This window comes from Xiphophorus hellerii, chromosome 4 (genome assembly GCF_003331165.1).
Source record: "Xiphophorus hellerii strain 12219 chromosome 4, Xiphophorus_hellerii-4.1, whole genome shotgun sequence".
Taxonomy (NCBI): domain Eukaryota; kingdom Metazoa; phylum Chordata; class Actinopteri; order Cyprinodontiformes; family Poeciliidae; genus Xiphophorus; species Xiphophorus hellerii.
In genome coordinates, this window is record NC_045675.1 from 29,984,786 (window position 1) to 30,007,073 (window position 22,288).

Sequence of the window (22,288 nt, forward strand, 5' to 3'; positions counted from 1 at the left end):
ATTTCAAATCTTGCAGGAATTACAAACCCATTTTCTAGAAAAAAACTAGACCAATTTGTTTCTTTCATAATAATCCTTGTTTAGTTTGTTGCTGAGCATAAAAATATAGAAACAAACAAAAAACAATCAAATTAGGTTCTTTTTTTTTTATTAAAACCCCTCAACTGTCTCATGACCTGTCAGATAACATGTACAGTACAGACCAAAAGTTTGGACACACCTTTTAATTCAATGAGTTTCCTTTATTTTCATGACTATTGACATTGTAGATTCACACTGAAGGCATCAAAACTATGAATAACACATGTGGAAATATGCACTAAACAAAAAAGTGTAAAACAACTGAAAATACCCCTTATATTCTAGTTTCTTCAAAGTAGCAACCTTTTGCTGTGATTACTGCTTTGCACACACTCTGCATTTTCTTGATGAGCTTCTAGAGGTAGTCACCTGAAATGGTTTTCACTTCATAGGTGTGCCCTGTCAGGTTAATAAGTGGGATTTCTTGCCTTATAAATAGTCATGAAAATAAAGAAAACCCATTGAATTAGAAAGGTGTGTCCAAACTTTTGGTCTGTACTGTAAGTGTTTTCAAGGTGACAGTTAAAGGGTTAGAAATCAGGTTTTTGCAGCTCATGTGGCAAAATGTGTGGACACCGCTGCTCTACGAAGCTGTTATGGTTCAAGTACAGAGGTTTGCTTCTTTACGGTCTAGTCAAATCCATCGTAGCCCATGGCTGGATCAATGGTTTAACTCAGAAACTCAACAGATTCACATATCTGCACAAAACCGTTCAACATCTCAGTATAAGTTAAAAACGTCTTGTCTTGTCCTAACTCTAAAAAAAAACAACAATCCACATTATGGAACCTGGGTGTTTGTCTTCTCAATACAATGACACTGACACAACGGGAGTGTGCATAAACGTATTGTTCATGTTGTGAGGACTAATTCAGTCACAAACAGTAGTACAAACCCTCTGCTCTGGGATCACATCTGTCTCATAGCTGCAGGCAGAGAGAGACAGAGAGCACAGCCCAGAGCGCGTTCCCTCACCATCCAGTCCGAAATGTGTCCCTGTCTCTTTAAGGTGTGTTCAGAGGAAATAAGGCACAGGTGAAGGAGTACCAGGACCTCCTGGAGCCCATCATCTTCCAGTCGTTTGAGGGTGAGTTTTCACGTAAACGCACGTACACATCCAGCAACTGTTGGTTTCTGATTTCTGATTTCTGCTTTTGTTTGTCATGTTAGATCCTGTCATTTTTAGCATGAGAAAAACGTTACATAAATCTGCATCTTTTCACCTTGACTGCAGCCATTATATTGAGGGGAAACGGTTACATAGTAGGAAAGTCAGCAGCTTGGCGTTTCCTCTGGTCCATTCAGAATAGACTGGGAATAATTAGAGAGTAGACAGGATGAAGGTGTGAGACATTAGTTGCCTCCATAGAGTCTTTGTACTTGTTCTGTATAAATTAGCACCAACTCCTAAAGTTAATAGTCTGAGCTTTGGAGGTGAATCAAAAAGGTTTTTCTTTTGTTTCACCATTAATGTTAACGAGAGAGCGAAAAAAACTAAACTAATGTGATTACTGCTGTCAGAAGAATTCATCGACTTTAATTGATTTGCTAAAGCATAAACATGCCGCCCTCTGCTGTGAGTGTTGCTACTTATGTAGCATAAAACAGCAAAAACATATTGCATCAAAGATGACAAACACAAACAGGTCAAAAACTGTGACTGAACAAACACACGCATCACTACGCTAACTTACAGCAGAAACTCTAACAGACATGAAAACTGTTTCACACTGGTGAATATTTTGAGAATCAGGTCAGAACTGACTTACAGCAGGGGATTCTCAGCTGGCGTGGCGCTCTGAAGATAATCTGGAGTGGCAGGGGGGGGAATCACACAGGAGGCAGGACATCAGGTCAAATCTGCACCCTTACATTTTAATGTTCTTCCTTGTTTGTTGTTGTTCGGAGCACGTTTAGGAAGGCAGCTCATGTTTCATATCGGGATGTCTGTGTTTCCTTTATTTTCCTAAAATTGTTGCCGAATATATTTTTTGCTTATCTTCAGCTCCTTTAACTATTTTTTTTTTGTGTATATCAGAGTCATACTACGTGTACATTAGTAAAAGGATGAAGCCTAATAAACTGTTTGCACCTTTTTATTTTATAAATAAAAGGTTTAAAAGTATGCTTTACATTTACTTCCAGCCTCTCTGATTCAATACTTGGTGGGAGCACATTTCACAGCTCTAACAGCTGAGGGTGTTTTAGAGTGAGCTTCACACATCTACATGCTGAAACATTGAGCTCTTCCTCCTCAGCTCCGGCTCATTCCTGCCAATAAACATGTTCAGCTTGAGCCATAAATTCTGAATTGGATTTAGATGTGAACCAAGCTATTTTAACACTTTAATATGCTTTGATCTTAACCATTCGGCTGTACTGCTGGCTGCAGTTTGAATTTGTGTTTTTTTCCATGTGTGTACCATAAGCAGTCCTCTGTGAGACGTTTAAAGCGAAGCTTGGTGTGTTGGAACCCATCCCTGCTGTAAACCTGAACTCAACATTCTTCCTGACTTGTGTGTTGTGTTCCTTGTCCTTTGTAATTCTGTGATTTTTCCTCTAAACTCTGAAATCTTTATAGAAAATCAGGAGATAAACTCAGATTAAATAGGCATCTTTTGATGGATTTTATCTAGAGGGGACCAGAGTAAAAGGGGCTGAATGCAACTGCAGCTAATGTAGACAATCACCTATCAAATCCTTCTGTTTACACTTTGTTTTGGTCAAGTGAAGAAAAAAAAAACATGGATATTTGTTGTAAAGAGAGGGTGTGAAGACTTTTACAAAAGAGTGTCGGCCATGTTTGATTGAAACTTTTTTTTTTTTTAAATCAGTGCACAAACAGCATGCTGTAAAATCTGAAGAATGTTCTTTGTCCACTTTAAATATCATTTAGTCACCTGGAAAGTGGCCTGGAAAAGGCCTAAGCTAAGTGTTGAAGCAGCTCTGAAACATGTCGAGTCTCACTGGTAGCATACACGACGCATGGAAACCCATCATTAGAGAGCGGTCGACTCAGCAAATAGAAAGAGTCCAGCTGTATGATTCAGCTTAAGAGTTCAGCACAAAAATCAGACTATCGTGGTCATTGAATTCAACTGAAAAATACTTTATTTATCCCAAAGGGAAGATAAATGCTACTATAATTAACATAAAGAGTGATTGTGGATAGTGATGCTGTCCAATTTCACATTTTTCCTCACTAAAATATTTCTAATAAAAAAGATTACTGTTATTTTGAATGCAGAACCTTCTTAACTAGTCCATGTTTGTGTCTATACCAACTCAGGCATGAAGCTGTTTCTCTAAAGTTCTCTAAAATACACAACTGGTTTTGTAAATGACTCCTTTAAGCTCGAGTTGTCGCTTCATTCTCTGTGCTGCGTCAATTTGAGTTTTACTCAGAGACACAGATCCAGAGAGGATGTGGTCTATGTAAACACTGCTTTATTGTTTTGTTTTTTTGACAGGCCACGCTGTGATCCCCAAGTACTACTACGTACCAGCCGACTTTGTGGAGGCAGAGCAGAACAAACATGGAAGCCAGAAGCGTTTCCCTAGCAACTCTGGTCGTGATGGCAAGATGTTCCTCTGGGGTCAGGCCATGTACAACATTGCTAAGCTGCTGGGTGCGTTTCTTAAATTGTTAACATGGCAACAGTTTGTCATGTAGTTACGATTTTAAGATTCCTTAAATCTATCGTTACACTCCAGTTGAATGCTAAGAACAGCTATTGATCAGTAGTGTTTTGTTTTTTTCCTGTCTGTAAATCTTTCAGTGACATTCATAATCTTTTGTTTCTGCACATGTGTGTTTCTTAACTTTCCAGTGGATGAGCTGATCAACCCTAAAGACATCGACCCCGTCCACCGCTACGTCCCACGGCAAGACCAGCGCAACGTCAGCATGAGGTACTCCAATCAGGTAAGCTTCCACGCAACTGTGATGTCTAACAATGCAGAAATCTGAGATTCATTTTTGTTATAAGTTAATAGGAATTAACCTAATATCTTACTTATTATTACCTCTGTGCTCCTCTTTTTTTTTCATTACTTACATGTTTATTCTTGGAGAAACAGGGGAAAATTACTAATGATCAATCTCAAATAATTACTCTAGTTCTGCTTCATAAGTGAGTCAGCCCACACAGTCATAAACACTGAAGCTGTTCCATTAAAATGGTATTTTTATTAACGTCTATTAAGCCAAAGCATGAAACCGTGAATGTGGAAGGATAACTCGGCAATGAAAATAAAACGCTGGATCAGAGACTAATAAAACTAGCAGGAAGCCGGACTACGCCGCAGGGGATTCTGGGTAAACACAACCAAAACAGACACACAAGTCTAAGCGCTAGTGGGAGAAATGTCAAAGACGAAAGAGAAATCCTATAACCGCTAAAATCTGACGGCACTACGTTTATGTTTATGAAGAAGGAAGTCGCCCTCAGTGTCTCGTTTGGACGTTTTAGTTCTTGGATTACAGCGCCACCACAGGCGAGGAGGTTGTGGTGGCTTCTCAGAGGGTTTGGTTCGTTTGACGGTGCAGTGTGAAAGCGAACTGCAGCGAGTGAAAATGTAGCAAATATTGCAACTTTGGTTGCAATTTCTTTTAATTTCTTTTAAATGCATAAATTATTTTTGTATTTTTTTCAATGTGAATTTTAATTTGTATGCCTGCTATTTTGAACATCATTTTAAAGACGCAGCTCGAACAAAAATGTCTCATAATTTCACATAATTGCAAATTGCATAATTTGCTACATTTTCACTCACGCAGCGAGTGAAAATGTAGCAAATATTGCAACTTTGGTTCCCAATCAAACCGACGCTACAGGAAGATAGCAACTTAGCTTAAAATGACAGCTTACCAAAGACTCTACAAGGTTCTGAGTGGCTTTATCATCCTTTTCTTTGAGAACTCCAACACTTGTTCTCTGTGCTCTCATCATGTTCTTCCCTTTCTCAGCTCTGGGTCTAAGCTCGACTTCTGCTCTCGTGTCTCCTTAAATCATGTCCTCTGCTGTTGTGGACTGTTCTTCACCCCACCTGGAAAATCCAGTTTGACACGAAAAGATAAACAAGATATGTTTGAATCCTCCGCGGTGTGGTCCGCATCCTGTGAGGCAGACTTTACTCCTCCCAGTTTTGGTAGCAAGGCTGTAAATAAAAAGAAGCTCAGGTGCTCTTTGTAATCTCTGTAATTGAAGGGGAGCATTTGAGGGCTTAAAACGTTTAAATTGAGCTAATCCGTTCCTGTGTAAAAATGAACCTCCTCCGTTTCCCTCTCCTGGAAGGAAATTCAGCTGGAAGAATAGATTACGCACTGGCCTAAAAAACGAAATATTTATGCTGGACTGAGTGTTGGAGACTCTGTGGACTTACATTAGCAAAGAACGTTTCACATTTTTTGCGATTGGCCCCATGTGGGTCCTTTTTTTTTTTTTAGAGAAATGTTCGAGGTCCTGGAAACAGTCTTAAAAAGGAAAATATAATTTCAGTTTATGGTAATATATGGTACATATACTGTATATGGTACATTGGGAGGATATGAACTACAAAAAAATGTAAAAAAAGATGAATACTTCCTTGGAGTTCTATTAATGGCAGCAAAAAAGGCCATAACCCGAAAATTGTCTGTAATAGAAACAGTGGACTGATTTCATATAGTATTTTTGTCATGGAAAGAATAACTTTTAGACTGAAGTCACAAGGAAACTGGTCAAAGCGGTTGACTTATGTTGAAACTCTCAGATATTGATGTTATATAATTATCTAATTTTAATTTAATACATTTTTAATATTTTTTACTTCTTTTTTCCCATTTCTCCAATTAATGTCACAGCTTGCTTCCTGGTTAGGTTTATGTATAATGTACAAAAACAAAACAAAACATCAATCAAATGATATAAATGACCAAATATAAGCCGTAAACGTTGCAAATTGTTCAACGAAAATAGAAATTCCATTTAAAGAAGCTGATGTTTAACGTCCACGTTTCTGTTGAAGAACTTTTTTCTACATTTTATTTTAAACTTTCAGTCTCGTTGTTTCTGCCCTCTAATTCCTTTTTCCTCCCCAAAGACTCGATTGCTGGCTCATATCAAACACCCTGTTTTGCCCTCCTCTGTTCTTAAATGCCTTTTTTTTTTAAAGATCTCCCTCCTGGCTCCTCACGTGCAAGGAAGTCTTAATTGTGTTTCCCTAAATCAAGAGCAAACCAGCAGATATTATACATATTTATAGTTTTTTACCTCGCCAGAGGCCAACCTGGCAGATGAGGATTAATTCCTATTTATTCCTCTAAATGGCAATCAGGATGAGGTTTAATCCATATTGACTGTGGCCGGCAGCTCCGAGGATCGCGCTGATGAAAGCTGGAGATACATATTCACCTGCTTCATGAAACCATTTTTCCACCTCCATATTCCACCCGTTTCTGTTGCCTGGCTGATAAGACAAAGCTGGAACAAGGCACAGGGAGAGGAAAAGGCTTTAGAAGGTATGACAATTGGCAGAATAAATCCAAATATCAGCAGAGGGAACAAAGGAAATGTTTTTATCCAGCCGGCCTCTGCGCTTGAGTTTCTTACCGTCTCCCGTCTCGTTGTAGATAACAATGTTTCACTTTGCGACGGTGTCGGGTGGATCTTTTTTTTTTTCCCCCGCTCGTAAGAAACCGAGCGCAGCGTCAAGCGTTTGAAATGCGATGGAGTCAGAAGTTTACATCCACTCACCCTGGTTAAGGATGAAATGTTTCTTCTGGACCTTTTAATAAATGCGATTTGAAGCGTTTTCTTTTTCAGATTAGAATGATTACACTGCTGAGACACAATCTTATCAAGTATTTCTGTTCTGGTTTCTATTGCAAATATTCTAGTGCACTTGAAATGAGGCGAGACTAACTCACGAGGAACTCTATAGGAAAATAGAGTTACTTGTTTTAAGTCAATAATTCATCAATATTGGTGAAAAAGAACAAGTTCTACTGGCAGATTATTTCCCTCATAACATGGCGAAACGATCGAAATGGGTTTGTCGATTGATCTGGATCGTTTTAACGCAGTGCGGCGTGAAAGCGAGCCGCAGCAGCTGAAAATGTAGCAAATGTTGCAATTTTGGTCCCAAATCAAACAGAGTCTACCAGTGTGAAAACACCCCAAATCAGTTCAAGTGGCTCCTGCCAGTTTTGCTCGTCAGTTTCCAAAAACTTTCTGGTGGCTACAAAAAGCGTTTCAGCCCAGTATCCGTGGAGGTGTGTGCTATTTGAGCCTGTATGCATAATTATGATCCTCTGAAGATTAGAGAAAAAAAAACAATAATTTCAAAACTTGCGCATCCACTTCCTTTTCTTGAGTTTATTGAAGCTGTTGGTTGCATAGTCAGTCCACCCTGAAAGAATAACAGTATAGATAAATCACTTCAAGCCCAAAATCCATAGAACGCTTATGTAGTGATGAAACTTCTGCCCAGCACTGCAAATAATCAGGTTGTTCTAGTGCTGGCAGAGCAGGGAACATCAGCTATTCAAATCCTGATCCTTATATTTGACAGAGATCTATATAGATCTGATTTTAAATCTTAGAAATCAATAGAAAAATCAGCGTCGGCTTCTTTGTGTGGAGCATCTAAACTAGCTTCCCCTGGGAGCAAAAACTGGCTCCTGTCAGGTCAGAAGCAGGTTTTGTCAAGATTATCAAAAGTTTTATCACAGCCGGTTTATGTTGGATGTGCTTAGAGTAGCAGCGGCGCAGCTCGCTGTGAGCCAGGCCTCTGACGGTAGCAGGCACCACCCAGCATGCGACTACACGAACAAAGACCCCCACCCTGAGCCGGATGGGTCAATCCTTCCACGGAAATGGGGAAAGAATTTTAAGTGAACTTTCTCTCTGGGAAATGTGTGAAATGCTTCGGTTTGTTTGGCTGTGGCGTGTTCTTTCCGTCAGCATTTGGAATGAGAGTTGGCCTCTGTAGCCATTATCAATGAACTCACTGATCAGATTTGTGATCAGAAAGCAGGGTGGAGCTCAAACTGGGGCAGTGGCAGCGACAGTGGCCCTTCTGGTGTCAGCTGCCACAGCTTGGTAGAGGCAGCTTCTGGCTTTTGTGACAGATAAACGCAGCTTCTGTGGCCGAGTGAATGTGAACAAGTTTATTTTGAGCAAATCCATAAAAAGAAATAAGAACACATATACATCTGTCACCGAAACCATGGCGTCTCACAAATGCCACGGCATCCGTCACTAAAAGTGTGTTACATGCCACAAAAGCCGGAAGCTGCCTTTTACTAAACTTTGGCATTTTCCGGAAGTGCCACTGACACTGCCGTGATTTGAATTTGCTGTCTCTGCTGCTGCTTGTGTTCTGCTAAAGAACAGTTTTCATCCACTGTTGTGTTGGGTAACTCTGCTGTTGCTCCAAATATCCATTACCACCAGATAATCAGTGCTGTTTGTGTACACACACGTCCAAATGTTCTGTTTTAGGTTCATCTTCAGCCTCAAAAATGCTACAGACAACATGATCAGAAAAACCTTTTAGCGCTGACAGCTGGCCAGGGAATAATTGAGATGGATTTTCACAAACATGTGCAATTCTAAATCTGTCTCAGACCAGCACAGAGCCGGCCGGCTGTCCGCTGACGGATGAAAACAAGGCAGCTGTGCTGATGATGTTATGTGCTGCATTGACTATGGGGTGAATATTATAGGCACTACAAATATGCCAATAATGATCAGAAGTTTACAGGTATATTGGCTATTGGATTCTGTTTCATCCATATTTATTTAAGTGATGCAACAGTTCACATATTCATACCGAAAACACCTGATCCCCAAATGTTGGTTTAGTGCACCAATTCCTCAAGTGATTCGACTTCCTCGATTATTAAAATTCCTCGAGGAAAATGTATCTGCCTCGAAGCATCGTTAAATTATGTTTCATGTAGCGCACCGTGTTCGGGCCGATCATGATTTGTGGAGGGCGGCGCTCTTACTCCCGCCTATGAGTTGCTGTGAAGTGCTAGCAGCATGGTATTGAATTGTGTGGCGTTTTGTCAGGGTTTGGGTGAGAAACGAGGACTGTCGGATTTCGCGGTGCGATGGTTGGACTACGACAGCGTTTGTGGCGTCGGAATCGCGTCGTCACGGTTTTGGAGCGAACGGTAGGAATGGGCGCCGAGAGAGAGGGAGAGATCCATCCGATTCCTCGGATAATCGTAAAATAAAATATTATTTTACAGCAGCCCTAAATGTAAGCCTTTCTTACGGTCGCTATCATACTTTCTGCTATAGTATAAGGTTTTTGTGAGGTTTTTCCATGTATGTTAATATCTCATTGTGACACATCTGAAGTTTTATATCTTTTTTTGGGGGGATAAAAACGCACCACAAACCTATGATATAAACAGAAACTTTCCATAAGTACGACAAAAAAAAATACATCCAAACTATTTGAACTATTTCTGAGTTATCATCATTATATGGTGTTTCTGCTTTTTATGACGTCCTCCATCGGATAGGAGGCTCTTCTCCCGTTGAACCTCGGGTTTTCTCACATCTCTGTGCCATTGGAACGTTTTGTTAACATCCCTCCAGGCCTCGCTGAGAAACCCAGCTGCATCTTATCACCTTTCCAACCCCACATTGTACACCTGATAGAAAATAAACCCTTCGCCTCACAGAAACCCGTCGCAGGTGATTTGCTCCTCTACGTGTATAGAAAATCTTAGAATTGATCTGTTCGCAGATTTCGTCGTGTAAAAGGAGAGCAAAGAGGTGTTTTCTTTTTTCCATCTTTGAGAACATGAATGCCTCAAATGAACCATTTTTCTCCACACACCTGTCGCCTTGCCCTCAGTCTGAACAAATTAGGTGTGATTGTTTATTCATCAGGCTGAGCAGAGCGCCTCCTGGGGTCAGCTGGGCACGTTGTGGACTTCTCCTTTCCGCCTTCATGAAGCAGCATTTCTCCTCCATCTCTGTTTCTCTCTCTCTCTCTCTTACTGTTTCACCTTAGCCTTTTAGTCCATATTTCTCTTTCATGTCAATTTTTCTTTTTTTTTTTTGCTTTTGAATCTCAGCCCTTGCACCTTTTCTGGCTCAGCCAGACTCTCAGCTTTCATGTTATGTCGGCAAGGAGACCCGAGATGGGTTGGGAGGAAAACGCAAAAGGGAGAAAAGAAGTAAAGGGTTGAAGTAAAAGGTGTTTTTGCCACTTTTTCTGATGATTATTTTGTGTTTTAAGTTGGGGAGGGGGAGGGTAAATGTGTGCTCAAACGTCTGGTTGGCTCTTCATCACTGAAGTCCAGCGTTTTTGTCTCCAGGCAGGAAGCAAGCACATGGCCATGCTGAGCTTTCACATGCTGTTAGGAACTGATTTCAACACTTATTGTTCTCTCTGTCCACATATATGGAAGTACTCATGTCTCAGAGTAAGAGTAAATGAACATACATTGCTGTTAAAAAAAGTATTTGCCACCTTAGAGATTTCTGTTTTTGTATCACTTAAATGTTGCCATTCAGCAAACAAAAATAACCCAACTAAATGACAATTTTCAGATGAGGATTACGAAAGCAATTATTTGAATTCAGTTTGTCTTGTATGATAACATATTCCATCCCCTAAACCTAGCAGAGGTTGACAAGAATGGAGAATGATTTTAATTCAGCCACACCGGAGAGCTTCTGTCATAAGTTGGAGTGGGCGGCACGAATACAAAAAAAAGTTTACTTGGACTTTTATCGACCAATCTATTTGCAAAATTGTCATTTTTGATGACACCCCCAAAACGATGCAGTCTAATACATCATTGGTCTTCCTACAGAAGAATGGAGTTAAGTTTTTTTCCCAATAAAAAACATCATCGTGCCATTTAAGATGGAAAACCAGTTTTTAGAACCTCAGTCCAATATTTTCACCTTGCTTTGTAAAGTACATGTCATAAGTGCATTAAGGCTGATGGACTCTAAATAGTTTATATTGCAGACATTTGAGTCGTTCTGCAATGCAGTAAGGGAACCGACCTGTGTGTAGTTAGCTTAATTTTATCTTATTGTTAAATATGTGTTGTAATACAGGTTGTTATGCTCTTATCATCAGGAATAGAGAATATTGGAGCATTTAAAACAAAAGGTGAATGTTTTCAAGTCTGTCTTTAACATCAGAGTCTAAGGAAATAACTTTGTTTTGAATAGACGCTCAATCCACTTTAAAAGTTCATACATAGATACATATTTTTTCATGTTGCGAACATGAATTGCTTCAAAAATACTGACTTTGTTCAGCTTATATCCCGCTCTATTTAAACTGTTGTTGATCTGGACCTGGTGATAAAAATCTTTTCTTTTTTTTTTTTAACCTTCATCAGCTAACTTCAACACATTCATTTCCAATAACGCCTTAAAATCATGCAGAACTCCTGAGCTGATCCACAAATAGTCTACACTCATTATTATGAGTTAATCATGTAAATTATGTATTATTTTAATGCGTACTCTATATTAAAAATAACATATGTACTGCAGATTTCCCCACATTTTGTGATGGATTGCGGCTGCGTCGTGGAGGCCTCGGCGGATTGAAGTGCAGCAGTTCAAACGTTTTGCGTTTGACAGGGAGGAAGTTGTAATTCTGTTGGTGTATGAGGCATTTATGCAACTTTAATGCTTTCCTGACGTACGAGAAACTTTTCTGCAGTCATGAACTGCAAGCTCTTACTGTAGTTGGGAGGTTATGGATGAAGCCAAACACTTTAAATATGCATGTTTTCCACGTGACAAAGGGTGGAAAATCTGATGAAAAGTAAAGCTGCAGCGCAGCAGGTTCTCCTGTGTTTAGGTAATTCGGTCCTGCTGAAAAGCTTAGAGTCACTCCCCATGGGCGTGAACGTGACGTTACTTGTGGGAGCTTTAATGCAAGTTTTAGCCATTAGAACCAAACTGTCTTTTTGCAGAAAAAAGAAAATTGTACAGTATAGAAAGGCTTTTACAGCTGATAAACTTGTACACTTGAAATAAATAACATTTCTCGACTTGGACTATTATATTCTGCAGGTTATGTTTAAAATAAATAATAGTACATTGCCAATACATTTGCTAAAAAGATTTATTAAAGGAGCAGTGTTATGTACAATCTACTTTTTAAAGTTTACATCATGTTATGATGTTACTCCCTCATCATAAACATGCGCGGTGTGTTGCTTTCATTCTCTCATGAACGTTTGAGAAGCCTTCGAATCTCCATGGCAACCAGTCAGCTGTGCCACAGGCCTGAGGGGCCCGATGTCAAGTTAAATGTCTTTTAAGTCACATTTTATGTAGAACGACAACTGAAGTTGAAATTATTAATTGATGCTGCTGTAAAATGACGCCATGTGCCTGGAAAACATACAGTCCTTTACATACAGTGTTTAAAAGAGAGATAATTTATCATTTGAGAGGATTAGAGTGTTTAAAAAAAAAATAAAACATCTAAGTTGGAGCTAAAGAATCGTAATGTTTTATTTCTGCTCATGGACCAAATCTGCAGAACAATCTGCCTAAAGAAACTAAAGAGAGTGAATCGATTTTTACTTTAACAAAAAATAATAAAATATGACATGCTATCAAGCTATAATGAAGCATATTGTCTCAGTAGAGTGCTGTATCATTGCAAAGAGAATATATCTTTTTATCTTAATGATGATATTTTATATTCGTTGCCTGTTTTGTGTTTACGGATGTATCTATATGGACATTTGATTGATGCTTAGCTGCTGGTATAGCAAATGGACTTTTGAGCGACTAGGTGGAATTTACTATTTTTGTTCCAGCTACTCTTTTTTTTTTAATTTAAAACTGTTTTGTTAATAACAACATGTGACATACTCATTTTAAACTCAAAGTCAAATAAATAAATAATCAATTACGGAGGCTTGCCAAATGAAAGTAGGAATGAAATTAAACTAATTGCCGACTAGTCGGCCAATCAGACGAATGATTGCTCGGTTGATGTGCGTAGCTTTTGGCTGGCGCTGTAGTTCCTGACGAGTCCGTGTTTAGCTCTAGCTTTACTTTGTGGAGAAAAGCAGCGCTCCGTGATCTGCAGCAGCAGTTGTCTGTGGGGTTTTCGGTGCAAAAAGCCACGAGGTCTGAGTGGGTGAGTCGGATGAAACGCACCCCGAGGAGCAGGGCGTGACATCCCGCTGACAAACATGCAGTATGACTCAGCGGGCGAAGCGACCGGCGCATCAGAGAAGTCATGAATAGCAATGAAAGAGAATTAGTTGCTTATTTCTCTTATGTCACACTCTTGCTTTTAATGTGGCTCCCTTAATGTGCTCAGCTTTTCAGAAATGCTCACGGTGTCATTGTGGCTTTCTCAGTCTGTCTTTTTGCCCCCTTTTGTCGTTCACTTCTTCTGTCTCTTTGAATTTTCTTCTGTTTTTTTTGTTGTTTTTTTGTAAATTTACCAAAGGCACTAAGCGTATCCCGCTCCACAAGCATGCAGGAAAGGCATGTGGGAATTAAAATAATCCACCACTTAGCTGTGGAGTGAGCGGAACACTCCAAATGAAAATTCTTTGATTTAGCCAAAGATCGCACGGCTCTGTGAAGAAAAGGGTTGATGGGGGGGAAAATGACTGCCCCCCCCAGAGGTAAAATATGGGTTTATAGGATGTGTTCTCGTATATATATTGTATATATCAGCAGGCATCAGGAGCAAAGACAATACACGATGCAACATTAACAGGAACCAGAACAGAATCCAGCGTCTCCTCCAGTACGAACACAGCGGAGCCAGCTGAGAGCCACAAGAGCACCGCCGCTCGATGCAACATTTAGCAGCTTTCAGCTCCAAGCCCGACGGCTCTCCCCCACTCCCTCATTATAACACAATGCAGGTTCCCCCAACACCACCTGAGCAAAGGTGTCAGAGAAAGCTGCAGACTTTTGGACAGCCAGAGAGTGTCCCATCTGTCCGAGGGATTTGGAGTAGATGAAGGCTGAAACTTGTTCTATACATCAGCAGATTCCATGAAGTTTCCAATAAAATCGTACTTTTACACACATCACAAACAAAAAGAGACATAATGAAATACCTCAAGACACAAACCAAATCAAAACACAACGTTCAAATCAACCACCTCAACAGCTTTAACATTTTTACAAACTTTACACGAGGACATCACGAAACAAAACGAAAACACAAAATTTCAGCAATTTCAAGAGGGTTTGAAACAAACAAAAACGATACTTAGATATAAATTCACCCTTTTCCATCAATCCAATTTTATCAATTATAGATTTTTTTTAAGGTTCTATACCTTTTTATTATTTAGTAGCTTGTATTTCTCAATATTACTTTTCCTTTAATCAATTTGAGAAAGAGCTGGTGACTTTGTCAGGTTCTGATGGGTCAGTTTACAACATTTTATTTATTTTTGAAACCTCCTGTTGACGTATTTAAACAAACTGATTCTTTGTGTTGGCAGCATTTCTTTTTTTTACGGCGCAAGTCATTTCTATTCTGCAAACTTAATGAACATTAATGTTTTTTTTGCAATTTTGCTGCTGTACATCAGCTTTGGACGTTATTGCTAAATCTCTCTTAAGATAGGTAATAATAAGAATAATAATGCCATGTTTTTTGTGTACTGAGGACTTTGGTGAAATAGCAGATAGCGTTTTGTAATGGTTTGAACTTTCTGGTCTTAAATTATGTCAAGAAGACCATTATGCAGATGGTATCAGTTAAGGGGGAAAGGCTTTTGCATATTTATGTGGAGCTGTGCAGGCAGCTGTGGCTCACTGGGAACATTAGTCCTGTTGCAATTGGTGATTTCAACTTCCTCTCACTGCAGGGCGATGGGCCCTGGGCATGTTGCCTACCGATATGCTCATGTTGTGAACGTGGCACTTTGAGTGATCACTTTAGCAGGAAAACTTTGTCCATTTATTGCCTAGAGTTCTACCAGCTGTCTGTCAGAGGCCTGTCTCCTCGATTTTGACCGTTAAAGTTCAGTTTGTTTCACGTAATCGAGGTTAATTGTAAATTTTGATATGAGCACACAATATTTAGCTAGTACGCACTCAACTTTGAAGTAGGATTGCAGCCTCTATTTGGTGGTTCCGAGGTCTGTCACCAACACCCCAGCATTCTTCACACATCGTTGTTGAGGAGAGGTAATAGACACGTGTATGAGAAAGATGACCTAAACCTGGTTTAGTCCGTTTTAGTCAAACTCTAGGTCAGGGGAGCCCAAAGTGGGTCCTCGAGGGCCAAAATCTTGTATGTTCTAGTTCTCTCCCTGGTGGTACCAACAACCTTTTCAGCAAGACAATGTTCTTCTTAGGCCTTCTAACGAGCCATCATTGGATCCAGGTGCATTAAACCAGAGAGAAACATGCAGGATGTCGGCCCTCGAGGACCGACTTTGGGCACCCACCCCTGCTCTAGGTGGTTTATGTAGAAGGTCCGGTTCATTTGGGGAGATGTGAATGCGTAATTAAACTGAACTGTGATCTGCCTAAAAACCTAAGTCTCGGTTCGGTTGAAGTGAATTCTGCTGAGGTAAGAATGCACATGTCAATGCCAAGTGGAATGGGAAACCGCTCCAAAAGCAGGAAGTGGGCTATGGCATAGGGCATTCTGGGTAAATACAACCTAACCACTGGCTGTAGAAATGATTCTTGGTCTTTTACCACCGACAAAAGAGACAACGACAGCTACTAAAGTCTGACGCTACTCCAGTTTGGTTTACATTTTGTGAAGAAGGAAGTTGCTTTATTGTCGCTTTAATACATCTGACATTTGATATTTTCACAATGCATTATATGTAGATCTTTTTAAAAAAGTTAAGATTCCTGCTTTGTTATGTCCTTGTTTGACGTTGAAATTCAGCTCACTCAGTACCTCATGTCCTTTCCATCTGATTGATTGATGGATGGGTCAGTGGAGTAATTACTGTTGAAAGATATTCAGAAACTCCACATTAACTATTCCCATGGTGGTGTTTATGAAGACGACATGAGGTTTTCTGCTGTACACACTCCCTCTGCAGCCTCAGGAAGGTGAAACTCCAGCGATTTGTTTACATGCAGAGACGCTTCATCAGCATCAGAACGAGTTCTGTTTCAGTAAAACAACTATTCTCCATTATCATCCTGTTGGTCCGTCTCGTTGAGGCCTGTTCACGTGGAACAGCACCGGAACAGAGCAGAACACTGAACCGAATGACACCAGATTCATACAGCGGCGTACAAATCACAGGTCCAGTGGCAGGACAGTGTTGAATAATCTAAACATTTCCCACGTGTAAAGAATGCAGCGACGCCTTCAGTAGATGGACACAGGGATGTGTCTGTCCCAAGGGCGCACTCTCATGTGCAGCTCACTACATCACACCATGTTCCAGCCTACGTCCACTTCAAACCAGCCCCACCAACTGAATCACACGCTTTAGTGCCAGCATGCACACATTTCCTCATTCTCTTTTTGTAGCCTTGGCTTCACTCACACACACACACACACGCCCGCGCACCCATGCCCACACACGCCTACACGCATGCACAGTGTGCTAAGCCATGCTGTTTGCCAAATGGCCAAGTGGTGGGCAGGAAGTGTTGAGCCCAGTGGTCTGTGACAGTAAAAGCCTCACAGAGACAGCCATTGACCTTAACCTGCAGGGAAATGGACATCACTCACACACTCAAACACTTTGCAAGCGTTAACACAAGAAACATCACCCATGCTCTAATGCACCCTCTGCTTACACCCCTACCAATACATACACAAGCTGCTGCTGCAAACTCCTCAAAGTTGAGAGTTTGTGTTGATCTCAGACAGAACTTTGCTTTCCCTGTCCAGTTACAAGCTGTTCTCTCTGTCTTGGACCCCATTAGAGGCGTCTGATTGGTTTTGCCCCTCTTGTTTCCTTTTGTCGGTGCTGCTGACTTGCTCTGCTGTCCACCGTCTTCCTGTTAAAGGTCAATGCATCGCTGAGAGACAAAAGGAAAAGCGAGCTGCCAGGAGGCATAACCTCTTGGAGCCCCTGGGGAGGAATCCAATGTTTGCACCTGTTGTGCTCCTTTCATCCAAACTCCTCCCCTGTTGCTGTCACGTCCTTTTGCACATTATGGTGCATCAGAGTCTCCCGCGGCCGGAATCGGTGTGTCAGGTGAATGCGGGGAGTGTGAGCGGTGCCAGGTGTGCTGAAAGGCAGCATCTGCCCTTCTATTAGCTGCTTGTTGATGGTTACTGCTGACAGTGAAGGCGCCGACGCTTCACAACAGGAGCTGTTTTCACTGCACTCTGCATTTGTCGGCTTTTCTCTGATCCAAAGGACTGCAACACCACATGAGAAACAGACCCTGTTTATTTGATTTAAACCTAAAACGATTGTATTTGCTAAAAGGGGCTAAACACAAAGGCACAGTTTTTTGTTGCAAAAAAACCCCAAAAAAACATCATATTATTTTCCTTATACTTTCTGAATAAAACAGTTTGTGGTTTGTACCTGTAGTGTTGCAGTGTTATAAATACCAACTGGATGAGAAAGAAACTGATGCCAGGAAGATTCTCCAGTCCAGCTCAGCTGTTGGTTTTTGCCTCCTACCTGCTGACCAACAGATTCTTTACAAATAACAAGCAACGACTGAGAACTAAAGACTGAAGTCGTATGAATTTATAGCCACAAAAGTAGTTTTCAACTTTCAGTGGTGGGCACACTGCCAATAATCTAAAAATGCTAAATCAAAATTTTGTTCCGCTGTTAGCGCATCATTATTCTTGCAAACATTTAGCAGAGCTTCCATTAAATAAAATCTTGGGCCTAAATTCTAAAGCTCTAATTTACTTACTGCTTAGTAAGCTTTCAGTTGAATAAAATGTGATTTTTTTTTTATTTTGGTTATGGACTGTTAAGAATTCAAGCTTCTATTTTTGAAGTGAGTGACGACTGTCTGTCTAATCGCATTCTGTTTTTTTTTTTCTTTTCCGAGAAACGTTTTGGAGTAAGTTGCAAGGATGGAGCAAACAAACAAATGAATGACATTTATGAATTGTTTCAAGAGCCTTTATGTTGGTGCTTGTCATGTTCTCCAGGCGAGATGCGGTGCAGCAAATTTATTCTGCATAGCTAAGGTTTACAGTTAACAGTTAATAATCTGCTGATGATGTGCGTGCTTTCCGACCAATGCCCTGCAGTGGTCAATCAGACAGAATCAGCGAGAGTTAGCAATACTCATCAACTATGAAACTGAAACCGTGAGTGTTTGTTCCAAAGAATCACTTCCTGAAGCACAACTGTGTAGACAGATGAGTAATGACACATTTTACCCTGTGGAGGGCAACACAACACATGTTGACATCAACATGGCCACCTCTGCCAGGTGATTGGTTATTCCAACGGCGAGGTAACTCACCAGAAGAGTACGCCACTGGAATGAAGCAATTCCCCTCCATAACAGTTGGTGGCAGCAGTGATATGTGCTTAGACCACATAAAGACAGGGGTATATGTATTTGCTTCAAGAAAATATTTTTTGTCAATTATTAGGAAATTATAAATGTTGTGCTCTGAAGTGAGTGAGCAGCCTGGCCAACCCTCGTCTACCACATGTTGGTGTCGCGCTTTAGCGTTAGTGGAGCTAATGTCCTCGATTAGTGCTTTAGGGTTAGCACAACTAACATCTTAGCTTAAGTTAGTTGCGCTAGTATTACCTACCACTGGCAGTTGGTGTTGCTTGTCTCGAGCCTATCCTGTCAGCTTACTGGTGTTGCTAGCCACCTGTCAAAGTGGCTAGCAACAACCTGCTGCCTGTCTTGGAAGCGTCCAGCATGTTGGTGACCAAGTCCTCGCTGCCAGACAGCACAGTGCAGACAGGAGATTGGCATGCAGGCAGGAAAGTAAACTTTTAGTCTGGTGAAGTTTTGTTGGTGAAAACAGCAAATAGCCCTGCTATTCTCGACTTAGCAGACGCGGAACAACTGCAGGGGGGCGGTTAAGTATACGTTAGGAAGTGAGACAAATCACTGAATGAACATAGCAATTTACTGAATGGAAATCCCCACTGATGACAGGCTGCCTGGTGGGAGAGATTGAACTCCCCAGATAGGTTCTTAGCTGCAGCCCAACTGCATTTGTAGTTGTATCCTCTTTATGTCTCTCTTACCTCCTGAAGCATGAATGGAAAGGCTCCAAATATGTGTGGATGTCTCTGAACAGAATTAATTCCAGCAAAACTCACTTTTAGTTATTTATTTATTTATTTATTTGATTTATTTTTCAGAAGTGCAGCGTCTGTGAAGGAGGTAAAGGTTAGGATGTGCTCAGTCTGCTTAGAATCACTGTCACAAAATCCTTTTTTACCTCAAGAAATCTATTAAATAAATCATTAATTTTTTTTTTTCTTTCATCCTTACCTGTGGTTAAACTTCAAACATGGCTCCCAGAAAGGCTGACATTATCATTCAGACCAGGTTTGCAGAGGTTGGATTATTATCACAGTTAGACTAACAGAGAGTTTGCAGTGAGCAGAGCTGCTTTAGTTCATGGCAGCAACGGTGAACTGAAGCATATGAAGGTATGTAGGTATATATACCAGGGTACCTGGGCACTTTACTTCTTTGGTACTTTCTTATCCACCAGGCAATTCTCAGTCGACAACCTACTTGTGAATCTATTCAGGTATCCCTTGGAGATGTGTTTTTCAAAGTGGCCGTCTCCAGGGGGCGCTAGAGGGGCCTCAGAGAGCTGAAGGGCAAATTAGAAAAACAAAGAATGCAGAAATTAAAAACGTTGAATCAAAAAAAAAAAAAGATCATAAAATCTCACCCAGTGCTTGTCAATCATTGTTAAAACAATATAAGTTGGGATAATTTATTGAAATATTAGTTCCCATTCTCATCTGTCTGATTGGCTGCCAGTCAAATTCACCGAGCTGCTTCCCTCCTGACGCCGTAGCGCAGCGAGCGTGAAAGGAACAAGTTTCTGTCAAAACACCGACCGAAAAACCACAGTAACTCCAAGCCAACAAAAAAATGTAAGAGGCAGCATATACTGTATGCTAAATATAATAATTATTGAATAGTGAATAAAAGTCAGGGGGAAAAAAACCATAGTGATGTTTCTTTACATGTTGTGCAGCATTGTCTGTTGGTTTGCAAACCGTTTGGGAACGCATGCCTGGGAGGATTAATGGTTCTCAGGTTTATCTAAGTCTTGACTGAAATGGTTAAAAGAGGATTTCATCCACTCATTTGGGTTTTTTTCCTTTTGAATAGAAGAGGCGCCAGACTGACTGGAAAATGACAGAATTGATTTCATCCATTGCTTTTCAATGCAAATCACTAGTATCAGAGGCTGATTCAGTCTAAAGAACTTGTTTTTAAAAATTCACTCCTGCATTTTATTCACATCGTTACTCGTCCTGTTTCCATCTCCATGATTACTTTCATTTTGTGTTTTTTTTTTGATAGGTTTCCATTGGAAAAAAATCAATAATACTTGCTTAAATATGTATTAAAAAAATACAAAAAATGTTTACAAGGCAGTAATGTTATACCACCAAGTTAACAAAAGAGGTTAATTTTGACTATTTAGAAACAGATGTGGGTCCACCTAGTGTCTCCTAGCCCAACTGCTTGCTTCTTTTAACACCGCATTACATCGGCAAAATGGGCATCATCGCTTCTAACGCGCTCCATCTGCTTCCCAAAGATTGTAGTTATGCCCGTATGCCATGTTGAATCTTCAGAGTGCAGCCTGGCACAGAAACGGGGGAGCATAATTCTTTTCCAGGGTCATTGTCAGGCTGCATGCCTGCATTAAGGCTCATCACAATAACACACACTGGCAAGTTAGAGTCACCACAAGTCTGTTTTTTCTTTTTTTTTTTTCCAGCGTTGGGTTTGTCATTTAAATAAAAAAGGGGGGGGGGGGGGAAAGACTTTCAAAGTTGAAGATAAAGAAAGATTTTACTTTTTTTTTTTTTTTTTATGCAACAAAATATCACATGCACAATTCTGCCAGACAGCCCGTCACCATCAGGCATTCATATTTTGGCTGCATGTATATTTATTTTTCACTGCGGCGCTCGCGTCATTATGCCCCCCTCCGCGCCTCCCCGCTCACACACAGACAGTAGTAATCAGGCCACTTATCTTCCACCAGCCTCTCGGCTCTCCAGGCGTGGAATCAAACAGAGCGGCTCTGACAAGCTGGGACTCCTGTAGCTCATACCGTGGCTCGCCTTTAATATCAATTGATCCCTCCCTCCTCCTCCTCCACCTCCTCCTCCTCCTCCTCTTCTGCTCATAAGGATTCTGTTGGTGGAGGATAATATTTCTGAGCCCAGGCTGAGGAACAATGTATCGCTTTCTCAGTCGGGGCGCCTTTGCAATTACGGCAGTCAGCGGCATGCAATCCAACTCTTCACTCGCTTCTCCTCTGTGGAGGTGATTCCACCCTCCTTCCTTCCTTCCATCGGCTCCCCCTCCCTTCTTTTATCCTTTTGTCTTTCAGTCCCGTAGAGCCACACTTTTTTTCTTTTTTTTTTTTCCCCTGTCAGACTGGAAGCGATTCCCTAAATCAGATCAGGGGAGACGTCCATTTTTATTACGTTCTCTTCAACAGTGAAAAACCTCCCGGTCTCGCTCCTTATCGCTTCATGCCGTCGGACGACCTTTTCGAAGCGATTTCTTTAAAAACCGTACACGGGAGGCGTTTTCTTCACACAAAACGACTTGGCATCTCTTTCATGATTTGATTAGATTTTTTTTTCCCCCCTCTCTCCTCATGCGATCCGTCTCTGCCGATCCCTTGCTTTGAAACGCGCTCATCAGAATCTGAATCTCTGAGCCGCAGAAAGGCCGGAGCACGGCGAGCCCAGAGTCGCTCGTCTGTGCGGGGACATTAAAAGAAGGGATTACATTTCATCCAGATAGGGACGGACGGTGGAGGAATTCCTCTGCTTCCGTTTTAAATCCATGAAAGTGTTTAAATGTTTTATTCCTTTGAGGCGGGACGCTCGCTTGAGGCCGCCAGCCGCCACGCCGGGACGGATCTGACCTTGAAACGGAGTCGCGTGGCCTTTCAGATCACTGTTGTTTATTTCATTCAGGTTTATTTTGGCAAGTAATTCCACAAACCGAGAACACCCACTTAAAGTCTGCCGGCTGGCTGTTGGATTTCACAGCGGTATGACAATGCTAGCATTTTGAACTT

General features: G+C 40.9%; 1 protein-coding gene across 3 annotated transcripts in view; it reads left to right on the forward strand.

Moving 5' to 3' along the window:
• Nucleotides 1–22,288, forward strand: part of phkb (phosphorylase kinase, beta) — a 110,702-nt gene that overhangs the window by 57,113 nt on the left and 31,301 nt on the right. For all 3 annotated transcript variants that reach the window (XM_032560743.1, XM_032560742.1, XM_032560741.1), the window contains 3 exons: nt 1,092–1,169; nt 3,553–3,711; nt 3,913–4,007. In XM_032560743.1, coding sequence (XP_032416634.1) covers nt 1,092–1,169; nt 3,553–3,711; nt 3,913–4,007 — 332 coding nt within the window. The remainder of the gene's footprint in view (nt 1–1,091; nt 1,170–3,552; nt 3,712–3,912; nt 4,008–22,288) is intronic.